This window comes from Leptonychotes weddellii, chromosome 3 (assembly GCF_054177405.1).
Source record: "Leptonychotes weddellii isolate Sample4059 chromosome 3, ASM5417740v2, whole genome shotgun sequence".
NCBI classification, from domain to species: Eukaryota; Metazoa; Chordata; class Mammalia; order Carnivora; family Phocidae; genus Leptonychotes; species Leptonychotes weddellii.
The window spans coordinates 50,699,224-50,711,508 of NC_138371.1; the positions used below are offsets into that span (position 1 = coordinate 50,699,224).

The window sequence follows — 12,285 nt, forward strand, 5'->3', positions numbered from 1 at the left end:
GTTCATTTTTTGACTGCCTGTAATCTGCCTGGTGAAGTCTACTTTATATTCTGACCTCAGTGGCTGCCATTTGTACTTAGCTGAGTGGCTTTCTGGTGTACATCTTTGGAAACTGAGGCTAATTTCTGAATCATTGGCGAGCGTGGTACAGCACAGCAGTACCCTCAGGAGACCTGAGGTGTGGTTCAGGGCTCCTGAAGCTGGCTTAGCCCCACCTTGCGGACAGGGTGGGAACAGGCCCAGAGGGGAGCAGGCACCCCGCTCCTGCCTCGGCCTCTCTACAGTGTGGCCTGGCCGAGCCGAACTTTTGCAGCCCATCTCCAGCCCTTCCCCACCATCTGTCATTGGAGGGGTACCGTTGAAGTCACCTCTTGGGAAGCTGCTGCTTTTTTCACTCTAGTCAGTAGTTCAGAATTTTTTTAACCCGTTCTTCCTCTTAAGATTTAAAAAACAGTATCTTACTCTTTCAACGCCTCAAGAGTTTTGTGCTAAGTGGTGGATGTAATATATGTTTAAAGTATCTTAAAACAGAAGGATTTCAGCGTTAATATTTAGGGTTATATGCAACGCATACTTGTATTTCAGAGAATTACTTCTCCCATTAAATGTCCTTTTCCATCTTTGCAGGAATGTAGCTGTCATTCAGGGTAGGGTAGTTCCCATCTACCCCCGCCCCCATGTCTGTGTAAGAGGTGGGGACAGACTGTCCGTGTGGGTGGCCTAGTGAGAATGGGGATGGAATTTTGCTTTACTCCAGACTTGACAGCCTTTTGTCTGCTCTGCTTCAGCACAAAATAATAATGCACATGCATGTAGAACCCAGCTTTTTCCAGTCTGAGGGATTAGAATCCAGGGGAAAATGATTATGGTGTTCTGTTGCTTTCTGTGAACAGAATTGGAACAGAGGTATGACAAACTGAACTACGCTGTTGCTTCTTTAGGAGCTTGAGGGTTGACTAAAGAACCTGTCCTTTTTGCCGCTTTGTTTTATAGTATTGGACCTGGGGAGTCTTACTGCTATGTCTAGAGAGTGTTGAAGAGCCCTGACTTTTTTGATACCGCAAAAAAAAAAAAAAAAATTTATTAACATTAAAACCCTGGTAATGAAAACCACCAAAAATAAAACCTGTATTTTTTAATTGCAGTAGGAAAAATTGCCAATTTTTGAAGAAGTTGTTTTGTCCTTGGTAATTCTCAGTGAAACTTAATTAAAATACACATTGAGAAAACAGCCCAAGAGGACAGGAACAGGGCTGGTTCACTTTGTGCCAGCTGTGGTCCCTGGCCCGTATGTTCTTCTGCTGGTTCCCAGGCTGAGACCAGGACCAAGAATAAGAACCATTCTGTGAATTCAGGCTCTTTTCTTCTCCAGAGACAGAGGCTCACCCTCTGCTGGAAAATTCTTTACCAGGCTGCATGTTTGGGAGAATTCTTGGGGCAGTGGATTGAGAGTAGGATGATGAATGACTCTGTGAAGGAAAATTCCAGGTTCTATTTGACTTGGGAAAAAGGTTCTATCATGAAAGGGAGAGAGATTGGGAGGAAAAAGAAAACTAGCTTAAGGGATTTTTTTAAATGAACCCAGGAGGAATACAGACCTTTTGGACTCTTCCTGAGGAAAGCTTCAGATGGACCTGGAATTTTTACCTGAAGATCTCCTAAATCTTTAATCCTTAGATTTGCTCTTCAGCATGCAGCTTGCACTTAGATTCTCCATGTGAGGAAAGGGAAAGCGTTTTCGAGTATTTACTTGTGCTGTTTATACTCATTACCTTTAGTTCTTGTCACAACCCTGTTAATAGAGGTTTGGTCGTTCTTGAGAAAAGTCTTTGGAAAGCTTAAGAAAGAGTCCAGAGTTGAGTTTCGGAAACCAGAAACCGCAGGAGATATTTCAAGCAGAGAATTTCATATAGGAAATTAATTCTATAGGTGATGGACAGACAACCCAGAGATGAGCAGCCTCAGGAGGCCACTACCCTCTGGAAGCTGGTACTGCATCAGGAGCTGGCAACCCTGAAAGCAGGGCTCTCCCTCCCACCCTCCAGCACCCCTCCTGTGCCCCTTCTACTGCACTGAGTGCACATATGTGACCACTGGGCAATTCAGTCATAATGTAATCTTAGAAACTCCTGTAGGGGACAGATGCAGTCTCCATTAGGGGAGTTCCCAGTTGGGGGGAGTATTCCCATTGTTGCTAGGTCATGTGCCTCCCTTCCCCTGTGAGGTGTCCCTAGGATGCCAGGGCAGGATTGATTCCATGTAGGGATGTTTCTGGTGTTGCTGAAGGACTTGGGCCTCTGGGTCTGAACTTGGGGAAAAGTTCAAAAGGAGGGAAAGTATCTTAAGAGCTGGGGAACCTCACATCTTTTCTCATTGATCCTGATAAATAAAGCCTTTTCTCAAACTCCAGAGGGATGGCAGTAGAAATGACTCCCCTAGATAGCTCATCCATCTCCCTTTCTTCAGCACTCATGTGTGTGCTGATGAAGATAGTAATGGAGACCGGGGCGGGGGGGTGGGGGGAGGGAATTAGTCTTTCTGTGCAGTTCACCTTTTACCAACTCACTTCCAGTTTGTGAAAAGAATCAGCCTTTTGATGTTACAAGGCATTTGAATACAGACAACTAGCAATTTCATAGGGAAGGAAAGGAAAAGCGAACAACACCTGCTAGTACTGTAGTATGTCTTGGACATGTTTTCTTACTTGATCTTGACAATAAATCTATGGTCATAAGGGTCATTACCTCCATTTTACAGACAAGGAAACCTGTTCAGAGAGGTTAAGTAACTTGTCCAGGGCCATGTTCCTCTCAAGGGCAGAACAGGGATTTAGAATGCCCATAATCCCTGTTCTCCCTTCCCTCTTTTCCTCCTCCTTTCCATTTCTTCTTTTCTTGTCTAATGAGCGACTCCTTTACAAAGAGTAATTAGTGCAGTGTCCCTACCTCACGGAGCTTGCTTCTTGTTTATCAGAAGGAGTGCTCCTGGGCTTCTCTTTGGGGTGGAGGATGTTCCCACATTCCAGGATATTCAGCACCATTGTGACCACTAGAAAATCCGTCCCCCGTCCCCATCCAATATCAGTTGCTCGTTGGTGGTGGTGCCAGCCCCAGCAGAACCACTGTGATCCGCTGACTTCCAGAGGTAGTTTGAAGCTAGGACGTTACCGTTTCCAGGAAATCACAGTAATCCCCCATTATCCATGGAGATCAGTTCTAAGACCCCCAGTGGAAGCCTGAAGCCAAGATAGTACTAAACCCTATATATACTGTTTTTTCCTATACCTACACACCTAGGACAAAGTTTAATTCAGCAGTTAGGCACAGTAAGAGATTATAACAACAGCATGATAAAATAGAACAGTTATAACAATGTAATGTAGTAAAAGTTACGAACATGGTCTCTCAAAATACTATGCTGTACTCTTCTCGTGACGATGTGAGAAGATAAAATGCCTGTGTGATGAGGTGACGTGAGTGACGTAGGCCTTGCTGTAGCTGCTGTTGAGCCTCTGACGATGCATCAAGAGAGGGTCGTCTGCTTCTGGACCTTGGTTGAGTGCAGGTCCCTGAAACTGGTGGAAAACAAAACCACGGATCGGGGGTGCTCCGTGGGTACTTCCCTTGTTCTTTGTAGGGAAGCCCACCATCTCCTCAGATGGCAGCCTAGTCACACCTTTTATTCTAAACTAGAAGGGAGCGATAGAGAAAGATGAAAGCTCCAGAAACCAGAGGGGCCCAGTACATTTTATTTATTCCAGTAGTGTGTCTGGTCCAGTTCACTTAACTGATCCCTGGATCAGTGTCATTTGATACGGTAATACTGTCACTGCTGGTATTTACCATTTCTCAGGCCTACAGCTGCAAGGAACCTGTCCTCCCAAGGCAAGCATCGTTTTAAATATTCAAGATGAAGTTAAAAGTCATATACCATATCTCTCTGAGTCTTTACTGCCTTTTCTACTGGGTACTTTGTGAAGAAGTCTGAGTACTGAGTATAGAATAGTTGAAGAGGTTAAGATATTGTGGTAATAGATTGATGCTTTGAAAAAAAGTCTAGAATATGGGGGCAAAGTGAGGTTGCCATGTTTGACCATCAGTCTGAGGGACATTAGTGTTGTCCTCTAAGAACATACACTTAGCATTTATGTTGACTGATTGATGTCTTACTCAGGTTCCAAGATTCTTTGATGGATATTTGAAGATACTGTCATGTTGATTCCCTCAAAAATTCAATTTTACTGTTAACCTGAAGGGGTAGGTGTTTATAGTTTTTAAGGTGTAATACATTGTTTTTAGTAAAGCACCAAGGAATAATTTGAAGTATTGGTAACTATGAAATAAGTCTAATAATTAAATTTTGGGGCGCCTGGGTGGCTCAGTCATTGAGCGTCTGCCTTCGGCTCAGGTCGTGATCTCAGGGTCCTGGGATCGAGCCCCGCATTGGGCTCCCTGCTCTGCGGGAAGCCTGCTTCTCCCTCTCCCACTCCCCCTGCTTGTGTTCCCTCTCTCGCTGTGTCTCTCTCTGTCAAATAAATAATAAATAAAATCTTTAAAAAAATAAATAAATTTTCTATGACTAGTAGGTCATAACTGATATCAAACATGGTATCTTTGTTATTTAAGTAATTAGAATTCTTTGATGCCAGATACCTTAGGTATACAATTAAAATACTGAATCCTGAGCCTAAATGTATACTTACTCATTCCACAAATATTTATTAGGTGTTTACACACCCTAGGAACTTTCAGGGCATGAAGTTGTTACTCTTCCAAGGTAATTCAGCAAATACATTGTCTTCCTTGAAGGACATTGGCTTTTCAAATGGCCCCTCCTCCTAATCAATCCCTTTGTTCTTTGTACACCTGGATTATATATGTTTCATATCAGTGAGCAAAAATTACTTTACATCTCTGTCCGCTCTGCTTAAGGTATGACTTCCTCTAGGGCAGGGATTAAAATGTATTTTATTCATTTTTATAACTCTGGTGTCTGGCATCGTGCCTAGTGCTTACGTAATAGTAGTCGTTCAGTAAAGTGAGGGTGGGCCTGTTACTGCCCTCTACGAGCTTGGTACTTCTACAAGCTCATGGGTGATGTGTGACGGTCCAGAGGAGAAAATGTCATTTCCACCTGGGGTGCTCAGAGAGGACATCCTGGAGGAGGTAGCATTTTAACTAGATTTTTTTTTTTTTTTTTTAAGTCAGTAAGATTTCTTTGGCTCAAGCTTCCGTTGGAAGCTTGAGGAAGGGTGCAGGCAGGAGCTGGGCTCTGGCAACAGATTGGGTCACTAGGGATGAAAAAGTTAATTTGGGGCTGACTGTAGAGAGCCCTGCAGTGCCCACGTGTGGCGTTTCAGGTTTTATGTATGTAGCTCAGAATCACAGAAGGCTTTGGAAAGGGCAAGACACATGAGCTGGACGTGGACAGGAAGTTATTGTGGCCCATGAATCAGAAGAGGGATGGGCTGGAGGCAGAAGGATGGCGGGGAAGAGGGGTCTGGGGGTGGCTTAGCTGACTTGGCCTCAGCACATGTACTGAGGATCTGTATTGGTAACTCGAATCTGTACCACCTTTGTTAGCCATTTAAGAAGAATTTTTTCAGCTCCCTTTTCAAAGGAGGGGAGATTTCCTCTTCCTGTTGGTCCCGTCATGATAGCACTTGTGCTCAAGCACCCTGCTGTTCCTGTGTGGTGAGAGAAAGCATCCGCCACTGTATTCATGCCCCTGATGGAAGGGAGGGAAAATGAGCCAGAAATTGCGCTTTGCTGGAGGGATGGATTGTTTTCTTGTCCAAGGTAGCACAGAGGGAGTTTGTCTCTTCGTGCCCTCTAAGATCAATTCACTCTTACTGCCTTTATTCGACTGTTAAGTCTCATCCTTGGCTTCCAAGCCCAGTGATTAGCAGTATTCACCCCAGAGAAGAAAGCATAGACAATATCCTCTCTTTTTCTCTCCCCTGCGTGCTTTGCTTGTAAGCCCCAGGTGAACAGAGGTGGGCATCTGACACTATCCGTGGTGGCCGCTGCGGTCTCTCGGGCTCTTCCCGGTGCTGGCCAGCATGCTCATGCTTCAGCATACTGATCTCGTCCTGTGCGCTCCTGATTCTGCCCTGTGAGGTGGACCTGATCCCTGTTTTGTAGGCAGAGAACCGAGGCCCAGAGAGGCTAAGCTGATTTATATTCCAGTGGGATGTGCTTCATTTTCATCATCATTAGAATGTGGAGGACCCCACCATGGCGCTCTTGCAGTTAAGCCAGAAAAGAACTGGGCCCGAGACCGAGCAGACTGTGCACATTCAACAAACAGTGGCTGTGCTTATTGTTCTCATGATTGTGTCTCTTCTCCGTCAGGGATGTTTGATGTGGGGGGCTGAGATTTCTTTGGCACACCTGAAAAAAACCCCTCCTTGAATTCTAGCTGTGTAGTGGCATAAACATTCATGCCCTTTTTTGCTCTTTGCTGTAAACTTATTCTCCTGTGCTCTTCCCTATGCATGTCCCTCACGTTGAGCGCTGAAGTTCCCAGAGACAGAAAACCAGTCTGTGGTGACCACAGAGGGGCTGCCTGCTGCCCCGGGTCTCCCCTTTGGGACCCTGCAGCCTATCTGCTGGATTCCCTGTACTGATGCGGATTGATAAGCCATCTCATTGAACTCCTTCCCAGACAGACTCCTTCACTCTTGGCAGAATTTCTTACTCTGGGGTTCTGGGCCTAGGAAAGGAGCAGTGTCCACAGGCAAGTTGAAGGAATAGAGTTTGGGGAATAGAAGTATATTAGTAGAAGGCCAAATCCAAATAGGAACTGAGCTGACTCTGCGACCTTGTCCTCTTCCCAATCGTACCCCTTCTTTTAGTCTTTCAGGACTGAAATGTTCCTTTTGTAACAGCTACCCCCGAGTAACGCTGGCTTAAAAAAAAAGAGGGTGGGGGTTAGAGTGGTGAAGGGAAAGAAGACATCTAGAAAACCCTCGAGGGGAGATGACACAGCTGAAAACTTCTTACGTTCACTTACCCTTTGATGTTGCCATGCAGATGTCTGTACGTAAATAAATTATGACCTCACCTTCTATTTTTTATATAGTAGTTAGACCCAGAAGCCTAAAAATTAGATGCTTCTTGTGTTCATTTGACATTGCAACAGAAGTTGAATTTATTAACAGTTTTAATACCTCACCCCTGATTGCCCTTTATATTTTTAAGGGGCATTACATACTTTTTTTTCCCTATGGAAAACAGCTCTGTGAGGCTAGCCTTAGTGTCCTGGTTATTCCTGATAGGCGTGGCACAGTGAGGCCAGGTGGCAAGGTCCAAGCCTCACAGCAGAGGCCTAACTGGTACCACACTGGGCAGTCTCCCTGAAGAGATCCTAGGTTATTCTGAAGAAAAGCCTGTGTTATTTTTGAGTGCTCCTGTGACATACACCTGCGTTGGATCTCATTGTCATTTAGTAGTGGGGGTCTTCAGGCAAAATGACTTAACCTCTTCGTGCTTTGGTTTCCTCGCCCCAAAAGGGCGATGGTTATAATACTGCCTACCTTGCAGATTGGTGTGCGTAAATGAGATAATAGACACAAGTACTTGTGGAAATGTTGAGCACATAGAAAGTGCACAATAAATGGTAGCCATCATCATTAGTATTACTTAAATTGTGTCATACCTCTCTTTATCTGGATTCAGAATCCTGTGGCACTGTGATCTTTCATTCTCAAATCTTAATGTGAAGGCTCACCAGCTAACCCTTGTCTTTACATATTCATTTAGCAAGTTAATTGAAAAGATTTGCATTAAGGAAAATAAAATATTTCTGTACTGGTCTTAAGAGCATGAAATACGGTAGATACACTAATTACAGTTTTTCTGTAAGAGGTCCAGATTGCTGCCTGGCGGTTGGCAACAACAGTGGGTATTGTGCATCTTCAAACCTATGCATCTGAAAGTAGCTCAAATATAATTTCCAAACTCAGCTTAATTCATATCCTTAGTTGAAACAGATAGTGCTTTCCCATCACCTAAGCCCCCTTTTCTCCCCATTCTTCAGATGACCTTTGCAATAGTCTGGTAATTGTGTGGTGTCTGGACTAGACAAGTGCTGAGTAAGGACCATCAAGGTCCCGTCAGTCATTAAGAGCCCCTTTAGGCATTCAGATTCACCCTAGCACTTGCTGGTCACTGTAGTAGCTTTTTACAAATAATTGCTAGCAGTGTAAATACTACCTAGTGAGGTCTGGAAGACTTAATGTTCCCAGTGTATGCTCAGGAAGTAATTTGCAAAACAGAAGAGATTGGTGCACTACAATTCCCCCCATAGGAGTGCGGAGGGCTGACTTTGCAAGCTTCCACCGGATCTGCACTGTCATTAACCACCTTGTCACTTTTGAGCACTTGAAATGGGACTAGTGCAGCTGAGAAACTGAATTTTTAATTTCAATGAATTTTGATTTAAATTTAAAAACAGTAAAACAAAATTAAAAAGAGTGTTAAGATTTATTTTTTTGTTAAATATAATTTTATTCTGGGAGCACACTACATTTCATGTGGTCATATCCATGAGATTTGTTGTAGTGTATATTAAGTGTATTCACCACTTCTGATACCTCATTGATAATTCTGAATTTTTGGTTACATGTTAAAATAATTTTTTGATATATTGGATTAAATATATTATTAGAATTAAATTCACTTGTTTATTTTTTGGTCTTATTACTAAGGCTACTAAAAATTTTTAAATGATACACGTGGCTTACATTATATTTCTATTGGACGGTACTGCTTTAGAGCATCTGTTACAGGTAGCTAAAATTAGCTTGTCGTCAAATTCAAAATTAGATGTCAGACTTACATTTTGGACATCGTAGAATCAGAGGTATTTAGAGGAAAGGGATCTTAGGAGTTACCTAACCCAGCCGTGTCCTTTGGCAGAGGAAGAACCCGAGGCTGAAAAATACTGTAAGATGGCAAGACTAGATGGGGACTGGAAGCTGGTGTTCTTAATAGCCTACTGCCTCGGGTCTGAGGTTTGCTTGGCCTCGGAAAGTTGGTGGACGTCAGGGCTGCGAGGAACTTAAACTTCCCCCAGATCCAGACTGGAGAAAAGGCCTTTCGGAAGAAATTATTTTAGATGGTAAGGAAAAATAATTTTTTTGCTTCACCTACCAGTGGACAGGATGGTGGATTCCGTGTTCGACACGTGTTTTTGTTGGGCTGTATAATGATACAATCACGGGGAATAGTAATAAGGTAATAAAAATAATTCCCATGCTTTGTGTGAACATTTACTTTGGGAACCTCCACACATCTGGTTTTCATACTTAAAGTCATTTTCCCAAAGCCCGAAGATTTTAAACCAGACCCACAGCTTTTGTCCTTAAGAAAATGACTGAGAGCTTGACTTCATGTGTTTATTATTTAGGTAGGTTGTCTTAGGTCATTTGGTAAAAGTCTAGGCCTGTTTCATGGTTCTGTTTTCTTACAAGGGCAGCAAAACTGATTTAAAGAAAGAAGCCACCAGCAAACTACAAGGAACACCCTTAGAGCAAACCCGAACTTTATTTGTATTTTGAGGCGTGGAAGAAGAAAGGGAGACATTACGATTTACCAAATGGTGATTTGATTTATGAGTATGTCCCTCAGATTAGAGGAGGCTACTTCTGCTTAAATTGCAGGTGACAAGTGTGTGACCTTTGACATTTAGCCTTTCTCAACTTCAGTTTCTTCATCCCACTGATCTTCGCACAGAGTAGTGTGAGGATTAAATGACGTAAGAATACACGTGAGGGGCGCCTGGGTGACTCAGTTGGTTAAGTGTCCGACTCTTGATTTCCGCTCTGGTCATGATCTCGGGGTTGTGAGATCGAGAGTCCCACGTTGGGCTCTGCCCTGGCAGTGGAGTCGTTTAAGATTCTCTGTCTCCCTCTATCTATCCCTCTGCCCCTCGCTGGTGTGCACGTGTGCTCGCTCGCTCTCTCCCTCTCTTAAGAAAAAAAAAAAATGCTTGTGAAAGTGTTTTCTGATCTTAAAGCACTATAAATGTATGGGCTGCAGTCTTCAAGGGCTTGCTTTCTCCCAGACAGTGTAGAACCATCTCTTGGATCACACTTGTTCTCAGCGAACCCTTGGATGATTCCGTCACGTTTGGAATGTGCATTTAGTAGGTACTTGGCCTTGTCTCTGGGATTTGGGGATTTGGTGGGGGGACCCACGTTGATTCTGAGTTGCTTTTGTTGTGGTAGCAGAGGTGATCTGTCTGAAGGGGTTTAGTTCTGTTGTGTTGAGCAGGGGCGCAGTCTTCAGGAAACTATTTAGAGCTTGGGGGTGGCAGAAGGAAAGTTCTGCACAGAAAAATGCATGTTAGACATTGATCAAATAACATGGTTTTATAGGCCACTAATTTGGCCGCAGGGTTCAGTGCCACACAGCAGTTTTGTGAAGGTCTGTTTTCAGAGTAATTCCCAATATTTCATGAGTCCTAAGTAATGGATGTTGTAATAGAAAGTCTACCTTAAAATCTTAATTTGTGTTAGGTTGACCATATGACCCCTCCTTGGTTCTGCTTCATCATAGGAGACCTAGGGACAGTTACTCATTTAGCATCTCGTGGCCTCAGGAACCTCATTTATAAACCTGGGGTTTGGACTGTGGTCTCCCAAGATCACGGTCAGCTTTCCTTAGTCCGTTGTGTACTCTAAATGTAATTTAGTGACCAAGAAACATCTGTTCCTGAGAGACCCATCCCTAGAAAGAACGCTTTCTCCTGGTCTTTAAGAACTTGGGACAGGGGTCAGCTAGGCTGGACTAGCTATTTTCCTTTGGCATTTGCCTTGTCTATGAGAAAGGCAGAGGTTTCTGGTTCTCCCTGGCCTGCTGTGGTATTTCCGCTGGTGAGACCTTGGCCAGCCTCTGTCCTACCTGTGGTACCACAGCCTCTCCGTTTGTCGCTCCGGCACGTGTGCCGCTAGCTCCAGAGGCACCAACCAAGGTTAAGTTGGCAGGAGCAAGGCTGGACGTAGACTGGTGGTTAAAGAAGTGCTGCTTGCGAGCCAGCCGACTGTAATGTTCATTCTCACCGTAGAGGGAAGGGCTGGTTTTGGAATGATTCTGGAATTAATAGAGGAGACCTCGTACAGCTAATACGTGTTTGTCGTACGGGGACCATGTGCCACTATGATGCCAGCTGTGCAGGACACACGAGTGGGAAGCGGGCACTCACACACATTGCTGGCGGGGGGTAAAAGGCACAGCCACTGCGTAGAGCTGTTCGGCAGTATCTGTCACAAGTACAAATGCAGGTGCAGTTAACCCTTGAACAACACAGGTTGGAACTGTACTGTCTGGGTCCGCTTACACACAGATGGTTTTGGCCACATGTATTTTCTCTTTCTTCTGATTTTTTTTTTTTTTAAGATTTTTATTTATTTATTTAACAGAGAGAGAGAGAGAGCACAAGTAGGCAGAGAGGCAGGCAGAGGGAGAGGGAGAAGCAGGCTCCCCGCGGAGCAGGGAGCCCGATGCGGGGCTCGATGCCAGGACCCTGGGGTCATGACTTGAGCCGAAGGCAGCCGCCTAACCGACTGAGCCACCAGGCGCCCCTGTTTCTTCTGATTTTAATATTTTCTTTTCTCTAGCTTACTTTATTGTAAGAATGTAATATATAATGCATAGAACATACAAAATATGTGTTAATCTACTCTTTGTTACCGGTGAGGCTTCTGGTCAAAAGTTAGGCCCGGGTTTTTGACCGTGTGGGGGGTTGGTGCCACAAAGCCCACGGCGTTCAAGGGTCAGCTGTACCGTTTGACCCAGAAGTTCCACTTATAATTCTTTATTCCACGGATGTCTTCACACACTTTTATGGAATGAAAGGATATTCATTATAGCATTATTTGTAATAGTAGAAGATCCAAAATAACTTAAAAACCCAAGGAGGGACTAATTAAATAGTTATGTTATCAAATAATATATTATTCTAGTGCATCTTTATGATGAAATACTGCTCAGCCATTAAAAATAATGTAACAGGAGCCTGGCCTCGGCGGTGAAGTGTGTGACTCGATCTCAAGGTTGTAAATTCGAGCTGCTCTTTGGGTGTAGAGATTACTTAAAAATAAAATCTTTAAAAATAATAATAATATTAGAACATCTCTATGCCCTGATTTAAAACTGTCTCTAAAATACATTAGTAAGTGTGGAACACAATGATGATATGCTATTTTGTGTGTATTTAATAGAATCTCTTCCTAAGAAAACACAAAAATTTGATGCCGGCAGTTGCCTTGGGGAAGGGTAA

The 12,285-nt window shown here is 43.7% G+C and overlaps 1 protein-coding gene across 5 annotated transcripts in view; it reads left to right on the forward strand.

Annotated features, from left to right (window-relative positions):
* Positions 1–12,285, forward strand: part of NFE2L2 (NFE2 like bZIP transcription factor 2) — a 36,722-nt gene that overhangs the window by 7,835 nt on the left and 16,602 nt on the right. Inside the window, exon 1 of one of the 5 annotated variants that reach the window (XM_081814113.1) lies at positions 8,630–9,123. The exons of the other annotated variants lie outside the window; for them this stretch is intronic. Coding sequence (XP_081670239.1) covers positions 9,121–9,123 — 3 coding nt within the window. The 5' untranslated portion in view covers positions 8,630–9,120. Of the gene's footprint in view, positions 1–8,629; positions 9,124–12,285 lie in introns of those variants that run through there. 5 annotated transcript variants of the gene reach the window in all.